Source organism: Oncorhynchus nerka, linkage group LG12, assembly GCF_034236695.1.
Source record: "Oncorhynchus nerka isolate Pitt River linkage group LG12, Oner_Uvic_2.0, whole genome shotgun sequence".
Taxonomy (NCBI): Eukaryota; Metazoa; Chordata; class Actinopteri; order Salmoniformes; family Salmonidae; genus Oncorhynchus; species Oncorhynchus nerka.
In genome coordinates this window covers 64,327,732-64,345,570 of record NC_088407.1, presented here as the reverse complement: position 1 = coordinate 64,345,570, position 17,839 = coordinate 64,327,732, and the positions used below count along the sequence as shown (strand labels likewise).

The following is a 17,839-nucleotide window of genomic DNA, read 5'->3' as shown; positions in this document are numbered from 1 at the left end:
AAAGAGTCGGAGGCGAAGGATTTACTCCAGATACCCGACCAGGCCCAAATCCCCGCCATTTGCATGAAGAGAAGACGTTGATACAGGGGACGCTGGTCCAGGTACCTTGTGAGAATTCATCGGCGAGTGGGTAACCCGCCTCTACCATCCGTCCTATTGGCCAACCTGCAATCATTGGAGAATAAACTGGATGAGCTCCGATCAAGACTATCCTACCAACGGGACATTAAAAACTGTAATATTTTATGTTTCACTGAGTTGTGGCTGAACGACGACATGGATAATATACAGTTGTCTGTTTTTTTCCGTGCATCAGCCAGATAGAACAGCTGCCTCCGTTAAGACAAGGAGTGTCGGTCTGTGTCTATTTGTCAATAACTGCTGGTGCGCAAAATCAAATATTAATGAAGTCTCAAGGTTTTGCTCGCCTAAGGTAGAGTTTCTCATGATAAGCTGTAGACCACACTATTTACCAAGAGAGTTTCCATCTGTATTTTTCGTAGCTGCCTATTTACCACCACAAACCGATGCTGGCTGTCACACCCTAATCTGTTTCACCTGTCTCTGTACTTGTCTCCACCCCCCTCCACGTGTCGCCCATCTGCCCCATTATCCCCAGTGCATTTATACCTGTGTTCTCTGTTTGTCTGTTGCCAGTTTGTCTTGTCTCGTCAAGCATACCAGCGGTTTTCCCTGTACTCCTGTTTCTTGTTAGTTCCCGTTTTCTAGTTGTCCAGGTTTTTGACCATTCTGCCTGCCCTGATCCTGAGTTCTGTACCTTGCGGACTCTGCCCTGGATTACTGATCTCTGCCTGCCCTTGACCTGTCGTTTGCCTGCCCCCTGTTTCGTGAATAAACATTTGTTATTTTGAACTGTCTTCATCTGGGTCTTATCCTAAGGTCTGATAGCTGGCACTAAGACCGCACACAACCAGCCGTATAGAGGTATAAGCAAACAAGAAAATGCTCATCCAGAGCCGGTGCTTGTAGTGGCCGGGGACTTTAATGCAGGGAAACTTAACTCTGTTTGACCTAATTTCAACCAGCATGTGCAACAAGAGGAAAAAACTCTAAACCACCTTTTCTCCACAAACAGAAATGCGTACAAAGCTCTCCCTCGCCCTCCATTTGGCAAATCTGACCATTATTCTATCCCCTTGATTCCTGCTTACAAGCAAAAACTAAAGCAGGAGGTACCAGTGACTCGCTCAGTATGGAAGTGGCCAGATGACTAACATGCTAAGATACAGGACTGTTTTGCTAGCACAGACTGGAATATGTTCCGGGACTCATCCGATGGAAATGAGGAGTATACCATATCAGGCACTGGCTTCATCAATAAGTGCATTGAAGACATTGTCCCCACAGTGACTGTATGTACTAGAGGTCGACCGATTATGATTTTTCAACGCTGATACCGATACCGATTATTGGAGGACCAAAAAGCCGATACCGATTAATCGGACGATTTAAAAAAATAAAAACATGTATTTGTAATAATGACAATTACAACATTACTGAATTAACACTTATTTTAACTTAATATAATACATCAATAAAATCAATTTAGCCTCAAGTAGATAATGAAACATGTTCAATTTGGTTTAAATAATGCAAAAACAAAGTGTTGGAGAAGAACGTAAAAGTGCAATATGAGCTATGTAAGAAAGCTAACGTTTCAGTTCCTTGCTCAGAACATGAGAACATATGAAAGCTGGTGGTTCCTTTTAACATGAGTCTTCAATATTCCCAGGTAAGAAGTTTTAGGTTGTAGTTAATATAGGACTATTTCCCTCTATACCGTTTGTATTTCATTAACCTTTGACTATTGGATGTTCTTATAGGCACTTTAGTATTGCCAGTGTAACAGTATAGCTTCCGTCCCTCTCCTCGCTCCTCCCTGGGCTCAAACCAGCAACACAGCGACAACAGCCACCACATTGAAGCAGCGTTACCCATGCAGAGCAAGGGAAACAACCACCCCAAGGCTCAGAGCGAGTGAAGTTTGAAACGCTATTAGCGCGTGCTAACTAGCCAGCCATTTCACTTGGTCACACCAGCCTCATCTCGGGAGTTGATAGGTTTGAAGTTATAAACAGCACAATGTTTGACGCACAACGAAGAGCTATGCGTTTGCTGTTGGCAAAACGCACGAAAGTGCTGTTTGAATTAATGTTTACGCGCCTGCTTCTGCCTACCACCGCTCAGTCAGATACTTAGATACTTGTATGCTTGTATGCTCAGTCAGATTATATGCAACACAGGACACTTTAGATAATATCTAGTAATATCATCAACCATGTGTAGTTAACTAGTGATTATGATTGATTGTTTTTTATAAGATAAGTTTAATGCTAGCTAGCAACTTACCTTGGCTTACTGCATTTGTGTAACAGGCACGTTTGTGTAACAGGTCTCCTTATGGAGTGTAACGATGAGAGGCAGGTCGTTATTGCGTTGGACTAGTTAACTGTAAGGTTGCAAGTTTGTATCCCCCGAGCTGACAAGGTGAAAATCTGTCTTTCTGCCCCTGAACGAGGCAGTAAACCCACCATTCCTAGGCCGTCATTGAAAATAAGAATGTGTTCTTAACTGACTTACCTAGTTAAATAAAGATTAAATAAAGGTGTAAAAAAAAAAATCGGCGCCCAAAAAATAATTTCCGATTGTTATGAAAACTTGAAATCGTCTCTAATTAATCGGCCATTCCGATTAATCGGTCGACCTCTAGTATGTACATACCCCAACCAGAAGCCATGGATTACAGGCAACATATGCACTAAGCTAAAGGGTAGAGCTGCCGCTTTCAAGGAGCGGGACTGTAACCCAGACGCTTATAAAAAGTCCTGCTAGGCCCTCAGTCGAACCATCAAACAGGCAAAGAGCAAATACATGACTAAGATTGAATCATACTACACTACACGACGCTTGTCAGATGTGGCAGGGCTTGCAAACTATTATGGAATACAAAGGGAAGCCCAGCCGCGAGCATCCCAGTGACACAAGCCTACAGGATGAGCAAAATTACTTCTATGCACGCTTTGAGGCAAGCAACACTGAGGCATGCATGAGAGCACCAGCTGTTCTGGACGACCGTGTGATCCTGCTCGCCGTAGCTGATGTTAGTAAGACCTTGTAACAGGTCCAGAAGGCTGCAGGGCCAGATGGATTACCAGGACGTGTATTCCTAGCATGCGCTGACCAACTGGGAAGTGTCTTCACTGACATTTTCAACCTGTCCCTGGCAGAGTCTATAATACTTATATGTTTGAAGCAGACTACCATAGTCCCTGTGCTCAAAAACCTCAACCTGCCTAATGACTACCGACCCGTAGCACTCACGTGTTTATCCATGAAGTGCTTTGAAAGGCTGGCCATGGCTCACATCAACACCATTATCCCAAAAACCCTACACCCACTCCAATTTGCATACCGCCCCAACAGATCCACAGATGATATAATCTCTATTGCACTCAACAGTGCCCGACACACCGATCTCGACAAACAAACCATTTCGCTTTGTGCACGGGGGTATTGTCATGCTGAAACATGAAAGGGCAGGTAGCATTCACTTGGCATCCGCCAAACCCAGATTAGTCCATCGGGCTGCCAGATGGTGAGGCAATATTCATCACTCCAGAGAGCGTGTTTCAACTGCTCCAGAGTCCAATGGCGGTGGGATTTGCATCACTCCAGCCAACGTTTGGCATTACGTATGGTGATCTTAGACTTGTGTGCGGCTGCTCGGCCATGGAAACCAATTTCATGAAATGGGTTTTTCCACCGAGGACAGACAATTTTTACGCGCTACACGCTTCAGCACTCAGTGGTCCCACTCTGTGAGCTTGTGTGGTCTACCACTTCGCGGCTGAGCCGTTATTGCTCCTATACATTTCCACTTCACAATAACAGCATTTACAGTTAACTGGGCAGCTCTAGCAGTGCAGATGTTTGATGCTGACATGTTGTAAAGGTGGCATCCTATGACGGTGCCACACTGAAAGTCACTGAACTCTTCCGTATGGACCATTCTACTGTCAATGTTTGTCTATGGAGATTGCATGGCTGTGTGCTTGATTGTATACACCTGTCAGCAATGGGTGTGGCTGAAATAGACGAATCCACTAATTTGAAGAGGTGTCCACTTACTTTTGGCCATGTAGTGCACATGGAGTTCACTATGCTTTGGTCCTATTATTGCTCACACAATTTCTGTTTGGTGCAACATTTTAAAACATTGTAACTGGGAATCAAAATTGCATGCCCATACTCCAATATTTCACAATAATGCCTTGCAGTCTGGAGGGCAGCCTTTTGTATCCCCCCAATTGTCCAAATGTGGAATCTGTACCCTTAAAGATATCATGGGCAGTAATGGTTTGAGAACATTCCAATATTTGAAAGACATACTGTACACATCCCCAGGCAACTCCTTTTAAAATATTTACAACAGCTACTCTGTATGCTGGCCTATGGAGTCCCTTGATGGGATTTATAAATACATTATCTGAGCTCCCAAAAGGACTGATCTCTATCATATAAAAACAACTTTTGGAAAGCTCATATTCTGAGCTAGCCATTAAACAAGTATGGTCCACAGATTTAAGTGAATCTGAACAACCCTTTAACTGGAACAGAATATGGAAAAATATTACCTTTGCATCCTGTAATCCGAGCCATCAATTAAAACATTTTAACTTTGTTCACATGTTGTATTTAACACCAATACATTTTTTACGATGAAACTGGCCCCAACTCCCAACTGTTCAGTGTCCCCTAAATCAGGTAGGCACATTCCATCATATGATGAGGGAGTGCCCTGCAGTTAAATGCATGAAGGAAATATTGAATGCGTTGCATCTGCTATGTTACTTAACGATGATAGCTCCTTGAATCTCTCAAATACTACTGGCAGGCAGCGCTACTGCGAAAAGGATGTTGACTATTAGGTTGAAATCACCCCACTCTCTCTCAATCCGCCAATGGATACAGTTACTATATGAAGTTATAACATTAGAATTATCAACAGCGAGAATGAATAGTGCTAGTCAAGGAACAATTGAGGCCTGGACAAATATACTCTCAGCTAAAGCCCAACACATACATACAGTGGGGAGAACAAGTATTTGATAGACTGCCGATTTTGCAGGTTTTCCTACTTACAAAGCATGTAGAGGTCTGTAATTTTTATCATATGTACACTTCAACTGTGAGAGACGGAATCTAAAACAAAAATCCAGAAAATCACATTGTATGATTTTTAAGTAATTAATTTGCATTATATTGCATGACATAAGTATTTCATACATCAGAAAAGCAGAACTTAATATTTGGTACAGAGACCTTTGTTTGCAATTACAGAAATCATACATTTCCTGTAGTTATTGCCCAGGTTTGCACACACTGCAGCAGGGATTTTGGCCCACTCCACCATACAGACCTTCTCCAGATCCTTCAGGTTTCGTGGCTGTCGCTGAGCAATACGGACTTTCAGCTCCCTCCAAAGATTTTCTATTGGGTTCAGGTCTGGAGACTGGCTAGGCCACTCCAGGACCTTGAGATGCTTCTTACGGAGCCACTCCTTAGTTGCCCTGGCTGTGTGTTTCGGGTCGTTGTCATGCTGGAAGACCCAGCCACGACCCATCTTCAATGCTCTTACTGAGGGAAGGAGGTTGTTGACCAAGATCTCGCGATACATGGCCCCATCCATCCTCCCCTCAATACGGTGCAGTTGTCCTGTCCCCTTTGCAGAAAAGCATCCCCAAAGAATGATGTTTCCATCTCCATGCTTCACGGTTGGGATGGTGTTCTTGGGGTTGTACTCATCCTTCTTCTTCCTCCAAACACGGCGAGTGGAGTTTAGAGTTTAGACCAAAAAGCTCTATTTTTGTCTCATCAGACCACATGACCTTCTCCCATTCCTCCTCTGGATAATCCAGATGGTCATTGGCAAACTTCCGACGGGCCTGGACATGCGCTGGCTTGAGCAGGGGGACCTTGCGTGCGCTGCAGGATTTTAATCCATGACAGCGCAGTGTGTTACTAATGGTTTTCTTTGAGACTGTGGTCCCAGCTCTCTTCAGGTCATTGACCAGGTCCTGCCGTGTAGTTCTGGGCTGATCCCTCACCTTCCTCATGATCATTTATGCCCCACGAGGTGAGATCTTGCATGGAGCCCCAGACCGAGGGTGATTGACCGTCATCTTGAACTTCTTCCATTTTCTAATAATTGCACCAACAGTTGTTGCTTTCTCACCAAGCTGCTTATGGTGGAAAATAAGTATTTGGTCAATAACAAAAGTTTATCTCAATACTTTGTTATATACCCTTTGTTGGCAATGACAGAGGTCAAATGTTTTCTGTAAGTCTTCACAAGGTTTTCACACACTGTTGCTGGAATTTTGGCCCATTCCTCCATGCAGATCTCCTCTAGAGCAGTGATGTTTTGGGGCTGTTGCTGGGCAACACGGACTTTCAACTCCCTCCAAAGATTTTCTATGGGGTTGAGATCTGGAGACTGGCTAGGCCACTCCAGGACCTTGAAATGCTTCTTACGAAGCCACTCCTTCGTTGCCCGGGCGGTGTGTTTGGGATCATTGTCATGCTGAAAGACCCAGCCACGTTTCATCTTCAATGCCCTTGCTGATGGAAGGAGGTTTTCACTCAAAATCTCACGATACATGGCCCCATTCATTCTTTCCTTTACACGGATCAGTCGTCCGGTCACTTTGCAGAAAAACAGCCCCAAAGCATGATGTTTCCACCCCCATGCTTCACAGTAGGTATGGTGTTCTTTGGATGCAACTCAGCATTCTTTGTCCTCCAAACACGACGCGTTGAGTTTTTACCAAAAAGTTATATTTTGGTTTCATCTGACCATATGACATTCTCTCAATCTTCTTCTGGATCATCCAAATGCTCTCTAGCAAACTTCAGACGGGCCTGGACATGTACTGGCTTAAGCAGGGGGACACGTCTGGCACTGCAGGATTTGAGTTCCTGGCGGCGTAGTGTGTTACTAATGGTAGGCTTTGTTACTTTGGTCCCAGCTCTCTGCAGGTCATTCACTAGGTCCCCTCGTGTGGTTCTGGGATTTTTGCTCACCGTTCTTGTGATCATTTTGACCCCACAGGGTGAGATCTTGCGTGGAGCCCCAGATCGAGGGAGATTATCAGTGGTCTTGTATGTCTTCCATTACCTAATAATTGCTCCCACAGTTGATTTCTTCAAACCAAGCTGCTTACCTATTGCAGATTCAGTCTTCCCAGCCTGGTGCAGGTCTACAATTTTGTTTCTGGTGTCCTTTGACAGCTCTTTGGTCTTGGCCATAGTGGAGTTTGGAGTGTGACTGTTTGAGGTTGTAGACAGGTGTCTTTTATACTGATAACAAGTTCAAACAGGTAGCATTAATACAGGTAACGAGTGGAGGACAGAGGAGCCTCTTAAAGAAGAAGTTACAGGTCTGTGAGAGCGAGAAATCTTGCTTGTTTGTAGGTGACCAAATACTTATTTTCCACCATAATTTGCAAATAAATTCATTAAAAATCCTACAATGTGATTTTCTGGATTTTTTTTCTCATTTTGTCTGTCATAGTTGAAGTGTACCTATCATGAAAGTTACAGGCCTCTCTCGTCTTTTTAGAAGACAAGAGAGAACTTGCACAATTGGTGGCTGACTAAATACTTTTTTTGCCCCACTGTACATACATAAATACATACATACATACATACATACATACATACATACATACATACATACAAAAAATGACTTGTGTTATGTTTACAGCCTTATTCTAAAATGGATCAAATTGTTCCCCCCCCAAATTCAACTACATACAATAATGGCAAAGCAAAAACAGGTTTTAAGAAATTTTGCAAAAGACTCCAGCCATTCAAGTCATAGACTGTTCTCTCTGCTACCGCATGGCAAGCGGTACCGGAGCGCCAAGTACAGGTCCAAAAGGCTACTTAACAGCTTCTCCCCCCAAGCCAAAAGACTGCTGAACAATTAATCAAATGGCTACACAGACTATTTCCTATGTCCCCCCCTTTCTTTTTTACATTGCTGCTACTCGCTGTTTATTATCTATGCATAGTCACTACCCCTACCTACTGTACATGTGCATATCACTTTAATTACCTCGACTGACCTTTACCCCCGCACATTGACTCAGTACCGGTACTCACTGCATATAGCCTCGTTATTGTTATTTTATTGTGTTCTTTTTTAACTTTAGTTTATTTAGTAAATATTTTCTTAACTCTTAGTTTCTTAAAAATGCATTGTTGTTTAATAAGGGCTTGGAAGTAAGCATTTCACAGTAAGGTTGTATTTGGTGCATGTGCATTTGGTGCATGTGACAAATAAAATGTGATTTGATTTGATAGGGGAGAAAGCAAATTAATCTTTGTTGCCTTTTATTTAAGTCATTGCACATCAAGAATGCATGTGGAGTATGTGTGAACGGGGGTCAAAAATGCTCTTCCTGGCTATTCTTTGGCAAGCTTGAACAATTTCATTAGGAGATAACTGAGAAATGTACCTAAGGCACATAATAGAGTTCATGGGTACCTAATGGAAATTTGAATGAGTAATATTTTTGGTGGGTTATTTCCAGTCTCTATTTTCAAGTGTGTACAGGATTTGTCATTAATTGTACAACAATACTATACGTATTGTGTGTATGGTCTTACTCTTGACTTATATTCAGGCTACTTAGTGTGTCCTCCTAATAAGACATAATAAAGAATATGAATTCATTGTGAGTATAGAGCTAAACCCAGTGGTCCTGCAACATAAACAGTAGAGGGGGCTGATAGATGTGTTTCCCTACTTACATGTAAGAGAAGATGCCTTCTCGGGTGTCATGTATCTGTATCTTGGACCACTCTCCACATACTTTGGACATCAATGTCTTGTAATTGTAAATACTGACAATTGATTCAAGCCACATATCATGCCAGGCTATTTTTGCAACAATCATCCGCACCGTAACTTCAACCTTTATTCTGTAGTAACATAAGCAAGCATTGTTTGTAAGAAATAGTCAGGTATAAAACTGTGGACTGATCTTGAAAAGGAAAAACATACAAATATATGTTTAGACAAACTATGTTTTCTTATCAAAATCGTACCAAACTCAGGCGTAATTTGCATGGCACTCCGCCCCCCGCCTCTATGGTTGGCTCGTGGCGGTTCCTCAACTGGTTAAGCCAAGAGTTTGCAAGTGGTTTGTTTAGCTGTCAATCAAAGAGCCATACCCGGGCTTGGCTTCAACAGTGAAACCATGAGTGAAACCGACCGCTTGCCTTGCTGTCGAGTGATTCGACCGTGTTTCTGGTCTGGACCAGCAGTGCGCTGCCTCGGCTGTCCGTAGTAGTACGCATCTTATGTTTCTGCTTCATTCGGAGAGAGAGTAGGGGGATAGATCACGCTTTCTCATTGTGCATGCCAGGAGAAGAGGATACAATCACCGGTCAACGGCAGATTCTTAGAAATAAAGACATTTTCCTAATGCTATCATACACTAATCAAACGGAGACATGTGGAATTGTATGGGGATTTCGAAGTGTCTGTCAATAGTGTGTCTTCTGATGGTGTGGACTGAGGTAAGAACTTTTTTCTTTTTATATTGACAGATCAAACGAATTGATCAGCAGTTGCGCGAGTGCACACAACGAGGTCTCATTCAGTTTGTGAATTTAATTTTTAGAATTCCATTCCTAATGAAATTACGTAGTTAAATCATGTGATCTTGGAATTCTACTTTGGAGCTTCCCTATGGATGAATTCGTTTTGCATTCTTCTTGGATCAAGGCAATCAGCGCAATGTATAGACAGTGTGTTATTACATGCCTGTGTTATAGGCTAATCTAGGTATGTATTTCCTTGGATAAAAATCGGATGTTTAAAAAAACATACATTTGTTGTATAAAGCAGCATTAATCATATCAAATAATTATAAATGAAAAACAAACAATTGCCCAAAACCTCTGTCATTACTATAAATATAATGTGCAAGTAGGTCTAACACCACTAGCATCACTTAAAATGATGTGTAGAAAAGCATTCAGACTGAAACATCTAAACATTTCGAAAAAAATAAAAGTTCAGGTGTACAACATGCATAACCTTCTGTAGCCTACTTAAAAATGGTACGCGCTTCGTGTATTTATTTTATATTCAAATGCTATTCGTAGGTGTCCCAGTCTTCGGGCTCTTTTGAGCTGCAGTTGATTGCTGTACAGAACGCTAACGGTCAGTTGTCGGACGGGGACTGCTGCGACGGTGAAAGGAACGCGCAGGATCTCCACTGTAGCAGGGATGAGTGTGATACGTACTTCAGAGTGTGTCTAAAGGAATACCAAACGGAGGTCACGACCTCAGGCTTGTGCATCTATGGAACTGGATCTACTAACGTTATCGGTGGGAATACTTTTCAATTTAAGAGCACCAAAAACAACCAAAACCGAATCAACGACGGTGGAAAGATTGTCATCCCATTCCAGTTCGCTTGGCCGGTAAGTTGACGACAAGTCATTATTACATCTGTTGATCCACTGCATATGTCCTGCTTTTATTCATTTACTTATTATTAGTCAAATATAGTCACTAGTCAAGTCCAAACCGGATGAGGTTGTGAGTGTGCCATCTTCATTGCCAGTGGCCACTTGGCAACTTTGGAGAACACCTCAGTTTATGAGACTTGTCTGTAAATTATAATGTATAAAACGTTTTCTCATGGCATACATGGTTTCTGGCTTAGTGCATTCCACAAAAACTCATTTTTTTTGTGTGCCTATTTTACACAGTACAAATGTCAAGAACACATACACTTTTACTCCTATCTTTTCAAATTACATCTATTATATTTGCTTTTGCTTTGATTCCATAAATCACTGGCTACTGTGCCTTTCTCCTAAGGTCTGAACATCGAAATAGCTGACAAAGTACAATTGTGCACATGGTGGTTGCAATCATTCATTTCTACATCATCATAGTAACATAGTACTAATCTGCAATTCCTATATTTGGCTGCTTCTACCAAACAAAGATAGGCCTACAGTCCAGCACATAGACATGGAAGCTCTCAAGTCATCAAGAGTGATATTGAACAAATACCTCTCCCCATGAACAACATCTCGCTGCACATTTTGGACCAGATATGTGAGGATTGTTGTGTGGTTGGTTGGCTGTGTGACCTATCCATTCATCAGTCCTTGTGGTCAGCTGTCAGGGGAGGGAAAGATGGAAGTAGTAACTGGGGCCCTGGGCAGATACGGTTACCACTAAGTTGTGTGTGACATAGGGAGTGGATATCGGTGACACCACTATACTCAAACAAGTGAGATCCTAGAAGATCCCTATAGATCTGTGCTAGGGGATGCCTTTACCTCTGGCCTCTCAGGTTCACTGAGTCGGGTCAGTATTATCCTCAATGTAGACAGGACAAAAGAGAGGATTGTAGTGCCGAGAAAACCCTTTCAAGTTTTCCATTGTTGTGATGGGCCAGTCAAGGGCATATTAGTGGATGAGCTTTTCAATGTCCAGACATTGATCTCGAAATTGTTTTTAAAAGTCCAGAAGATGGTAAATAATGTTTTCTCCCATTAATAACTGTAACTGTTGGTTTATTGTAGCAGCATGTCTAGTGTTGTGTACTTTTGGCCTGAAACCATCAGGGTGTGCTAAGCTGGCCAGCAACCTCACACTCCTAACACTACATGACCGCTGCAGTTTAAATTTGATTTGATGCTTGCTGTCAGTTGCTAGGAGACCCCTAATAGTCTTAGTATACCCCCTCTTTCCACATATATTTTTACATGAAAAAGAAAAGCTACCCAGTTTGCTTTCAAAGCAAATGACAGACCTCTGTAGTAAACAACATATAAAGCATACTGGTATGTTGTTGACTGATAACCCTAATAGAGTTCATATTATCAAGGCATGCCTTGTAGCCTATGACAGTATGGTCAGAATTTCTGGGCCACTAGCTCCTGACATGAATTAAAGAGAAAAATGCATTTTTTCTGCCACTCGATCATTTCCTCATGGTTAACCTCTCACCCTGTGTGTGTTTTTAGTGAAATCTTTCTCATGAAATGGAGGGGGGAGGGATGCCGGTAAAAGAGAGAAAGGCTGCCTCTTCTCTTTCCTCTGTGAGAATTCAGTCACGACTCATGAGGGAGAGATATTTTTAGGATCCGGCTCAGTCACTTAAGACTCTGTGTTTGACTCCACAAGAAAAACATCCATTTAATTTGCTCCCTGCTCCTCCTTATTCTCTTATTTGTAGTATATTTAGAGGCAGTCTGTCCTTCCATCCCCCCATTTTTCTCATCATAGGAATGAGGGGCAGTTACTCTCCATTTTTGTGGTTGTTTCCGTGCCCCTCTAACCCTGGCCATATTTTTCCACAACCGTCGGTTAAACGGTTATATGATACCAGCCCTGTCAACAAAGTCACTTCTTGTGATAGGGTTTAGTTTGAATGACCATGGTGGCTGAAACGAATCTCGTCAGAGGTCTGATGTCAGTCAGAGGCCATACAGTATTGGGGTGTTGTTGTTGGGTTGACGTGCTTCACAGCATCTAATCCTCTGTCCCTGCCTCCTACCCCTCCTCTCTGTCTCTAGGTCACTTTAATAAGCCTAAAAGCATTGGTAGCGCTTCTCTAGTTGGGAGAGGCAGGGCTACATTACGTGAGTGTGTGTGAGGTAAGGAAAGGTGAGGGATAGTGTTGTTTAAAGCCCTGTGCTCCTTTAATTGTGGTCAGGAAAGGTCTGCTCATCTTTCTGCTGCCTCCATGACCCGACTCGAGTGACTCCCTCTGGTTTCACTTTAGATGACCTGATTTTGCCTGTAGCCCAGCCGTGTAAAATGTCTGATTACTGGCTGCATGTTTAATGTTTTGGAGACACTGTTATGAGGTTGGGATAAGGGATATCACAATGATGAATTTCTTATTTGTTTGTGTGTTTTATTCTGTGGATAGGTGTGCATGCGTGCCTGTTTTCGTGTGTGTGTGCGCATGCTTGTATGTATGCTTGGGTGTGTGTGCTTGCTTCCCCTTCCTCGTGTTTTGTGTATGCACTTTTGCACCCATTTGCGTGTGCATGTGTGTGATAAATGCTAATGGAATGCATGTATTGCAGCCAGGTGCTGCTGAGCTCAGTGCAGCTGTGATTAAAGCATGTTATTTCACAGCCAGTAAGTTTCATTTCCACTTGCCCTCAGTACCTGTTCACATGACTGTTGGAGCTCTGCTGGAGCCAGCCAGCCCACCAGGCCAGGAGGACTACAGCAAAGCCTCCCTCCCTCCCTCTGTTGCTTTGTGTTCAGGGCTAATTAAATCCTAGACTTTATGTATATCATTAGCTGAGACCTCCCTTTACACACCACATCTCTCTATCCCAATACCTCAGCAGATGCCCACTGTAACAGCATTGAATTGGCATTTCGTATGCATGTCTGTCTTATACTTTGGTGGTGAAATATTCGGATAATTTGTCATCAGGTTGTATTTTTGATCGTGAAATGGTTAGGTCATAATTGACTGTAGTGTGGTCTTTCCAAGAAATGAGTACCTTTTGCATCCCTTTGATATTTTAAGTACAAATTGTGCACCAACATTGCATTTTAAAAGCCTGTCATATTAAATTAAGTGCCCTTTAATTTAGACCATATGGAGAATTCAATAAATCATGGGATTAAAGACTTGCTAAAGTGCTGAAATTCAGCATGTTGACTTATCCCTCCATCAACCCTCTAGGAAGATTTTAACCCCCTTAACCCCAACATTTCTCCAAGTTTCACCATCATTGTAAAGCCCTGGTTATTTTGTTGCTTTGATAAAGTTATTTCTGAAGATTATTATTTATTTAATTTGATAAGTTATCCATTTATATCTGTCCCTCATTTTAAGGTCAACCCTGTTACCTGAACTGAATTCTCATTTTAATATGGTGAAACTATTCCTTTTTAAGTATTTCTTTTTTTACAAAAGAAACATTGAACATCTAATAGTCAAATCATAGTGTTAAAGCAAGTGAGCTGCTTCTACTCTCTTTGGCCATTTTCTGGTGTTTTGTGGTGGAAAACTGAGTGGGTCTGGCATAACATGTCAACACTCTTACCCATAGACAGACAGGATAGAAATGTTTGAACAATGTCACTCCCTGTTGCACACAAGCTTCCATTCCTCCTGTCACAAGGGGATTTATGGCTGATTTAAGATGAAATTGTCAACCATGTTACTTGATTTGGCACTTGATAGGCACTTACTACTTTGTATGTAAAATAATTTATGAAATGGGAAAACATGTTTTTATTTAATGAAGTTGAACATGTGCTCTTTATGACAGAATGTAACATTTTTACCAAGTTCCACTTCTCAAATGGCATCGAATTGGTGGAATGACCCAGTTGAGTGGTTTAGTGAGCTTGTCTGTGTGTCACAGAAACTCAGGAATGCTGTTGTAACTCTGCTCTCTCCTCTGGGGTGAAGGGGGTGAGGGTTCATCCACATTAGGGTTTCTCAATTGTTGGTAGCCTAGTTACTCAATCCTTGTTGTTGCAGGGAACCTCTGTAAAGTCAGGATTTAACTCCAATTTATCATCCAGCAGTTATCAGGCCGTTTGTGTGTGTGTGTGTGTGCTTATTGTCTACAGATTTTCTATTGTGTTATTGACTGTATGTTTGTTTATGTGTAACTCTGTGTTGTTGTTTTTGTCGCACTGCTTTGCTTTATCTTGGCCAGGTCACAGTTGTAAATGAGAACTTGTTCTCAACTGGCCTACCTGGTTAAATAAAGGTTAAATATATATATTTTTTTAATTGCTTGAGAGCCTCACAGTTTGCCAGTCCAGTGGGTGCACATTAATACATGTGCAAGAATACATGGTTTGATAGTGATTCCAATGTGATTGGGGTCTTAAACCCAGCTGAGTTTGCTCTGCTGTGCTGAGTGATTGGGGTTTTCCCAACCTGGGTTATCAGTTTTCCAAGCCCTTGGAGAACAGGAGGCTTCCCTTTTGTCACTGAGCCTTTCAGGCCAAACAATGAGTTTATACCTATGTTTTTATCTGCATTTATGGTGTTATAAAAACAACTGGAGGGATGGAGAAAGAAGATGGTGTTGGGTTTCCTGTCTGAAGTGATGGGCTGTTGGCAGAGGAGGCTGATTTATGGCTGCATTGATGTCCTGGGAAAACTAAAGACAATGCTGCTCTATAGAGAGGGATGGCAGAGGGTGTGTCAGGCTGTCTTTATCAGGATATCATCAAGGGCACTCACTACTTGGTGCATATATGTAGAATTTGAGCATGCTGCCATTCTCCAAAAGTTGTCATTGCTTGTAATCTTGGTGTCAGAATAATCTGAGATGTTAATCATGAAAAGTGTTAACCACTGAGGATAAAACAACGTTTTGTTTTTCTTGTTACTAAATTGGAAAAGATGATGCAAGACCTACTGTACCATGTGGAAAGCTCAATTATGTGACTGAAGGAAACCCTGAGAAATAGAGTTTCAACAGCTTGGCTAATAAGAATATACTGGTTCATTTAGCATATTTTTATTTGATTTGTTTTGATGTAATTTGTAGAATGAGGATCCTGTGTAGGAGATGCCTTATTTAGAGTGGGGCTTTTTTGTTAATAACATGCTAAATTAGCCAGCCTCACTGTACCCTACTGGGACCCACATGTTTTATTCATTTCAATATCCTAACAGGTGTGAGATGACAGGTGTTGCTGTTTTTCCCCCTCTCATCTCAATATTTTACTAAAGTTGTTAATTGGGTGTTAGAATGATGTCAGGCATACTTTCTGTGAGACCCTATTGCTATTAGTGTTAAAGGTCCAATGCAGCGGTTTTTATCTCAATATCAATTCATTTATGAGAAACAATTAAGTACCTTACTGTGATTGTTTATTTTTGACCCTTTTAATTGAAAACAAAGGGCAGTTTCTCAAGCAATACTTTTGCTAGGACTATTTGGAAGTGGTCTGAGTGTGGAGGGGAAAACTGAACGTTTCCTGTTGTTTTCAAAAAGGTTTGGAACCCTTTCTTATTGGTCTATTAACTAATTTATGCCAAAGGTCCATCCCAACTTAACAGGCAGAAATTTCAGGATGTCTTTTAAAACAGGTCTTAAACAAAAACGTCATTAACATAATTTTCCCATCTTCACAGTTTTATTCCAACCTCATAGTGTGAAAATATACACTGAGTTTACAAACCATTAGGAACAACTGCTCTTTCCTGTATCAGGCTGTATCACAACTGGCCGTGATTGGGAGTCCCATAGGTCGGCGCTCAATTGGCCCAGCGTCGTCCGTGTTTGGCCGGTGTAGGCCATCATAAGAATTTGTTCTTAACTGACTTGCCTAGTTAAATAAATAAAAAAATAATTCCATGACAGACTGACCAGGTGAATCCAGTTGAAAGCTATGATCCCTTATTGATGCCATCTGTTAAACCGACTTCAATCAGTGTAGATGAATTGGAGGAGACAGGTTAAAGAATCATTTTTAAGCCTTGAGACAATTGAAACATGGATTATGTACATTCAGAAGGTGGATGGGCAAGACAAAATGTTTAAGTGCCTTTGAACGGGGTATGGTAGTAGGTGCCAGGTGCACTGGTTTGAGTGTGTCAAGAACTGTAACACTGCCTGTTTTTTCACGCTCAACATTTTCCTGTGTGTATCAAGAATGGTCCACCAACCAAAGGACATCCAACCAACTTCACACAATTGTGGGAAGCATTGGAGTCAACATAGGCCAGCATCCCTGTGGAACGCTTTCGACACCTTGTAGTCCATGCCCCAACGAATTGAAGCTGTTCTGAGGGCAAAAGGGGGTGCAATTGAATATTAGGAAGGTGTTCAGGCCTCCAGTCTCTCCTCAATGATACATACACACAGGAAGCCCACCAGTGAGTCAGAGCCCAGAGAGACTACTGGCTGATTGGAAGTCAGTCTTTGAGACATTCATGATTTAAGGAAGATTGAATAAGATATCACACTGTTATTATCACTCCATATCATAGATGACGCCCTGGGCTCCCCAGCCTCATAAATCATAGCCAGTCATATTTGACTGACAGGGCAGGAAGGAGAATGGGAGGCAGTAGTCTGATCACTCAAAGGCCAGTAGTAGTGGGGAGACACGAGAGGACAGCAGAGGGGCAGGGAGGCAGCCTCTCACTGTGCTATGCCCTACACTGAGCTTTTCATGAAGAATGCTCATTGTATGATGTAAAAATATGTATTGTAGATGTAATACTCCATCTACTTTTATCACATCACACACTGTGGTGATGAACTAGTTTATGTGACTCAGGTCTGGACCTATCTGTGGCTGTGTAAAAGAGATGTCTGTGGTCAGATTGTCTCCTCCTCCTATCTGTCTCCTGGGGGACTGACTGAGGGCCCATTACTGGGACAGCTGATGATGCAATGGAAGGTTTACTTTTGGGGGAAGGTGAAGATAAAGCCAACTGTATGTCCTTGGACCTTTAAAGAGTTAATTATTTGCATTCGGAAAGGGCCAGAGTTAGTGGCATGTGTTTTCGGATCAATCTGGAGAGAGGCCATACAAGCTAGATTAATGCAGACTTCAGTTATATACAGGGTTTGTTTAAATAGAAGTGATAAAGGGGGACTGTGGTATAAGTCACTACTGGGGGACGGGAGATCAAAGAACGAGACTTCTCTGCCTTCCATATACTCAGCAGTTTAGCATTATTAGAAGTCATATTTGTGAAATATACAGTTTCCTCCAACAGCTTTGAGCATCCAAGAATCCAAATGACAGAAATGTTTAGCTCCTTTT

General features: G+C 42.0%; 1 protein-coding gene across 3 annotated transcripts in view; it reads left to right on the top strand.

Annotated features, from left to right (window-relative positions):
- The first annotated feature begins 9,325 nt into the window (after nt 1-9,325).
- LOC115138579 (protein jagged-2-like) overlaps nt 9,326-17,839 on the top strand; it is a 39,209-nt gene continuing 30,695 nt past the window's right edge. For all 3 annotated transcript variants that reach the window (XM_029675550.2, XM_065025730.1, XM_029675549.2), the window contains exons 1-2: nt 9,326-9,609; nt 10,201-10,521. In XM_029675550.2, the coding sequence (XP_029531410.1) occupies nt 9,544-9,609; nt 10,201-10,521 (387 nt within the window). In that variant the 5' untranslated portion in view covers nt 9,326-9,543. The remainder of the gene's footprint in view (nt 9,610-10,200; nt 10,522-17,839) is intronic.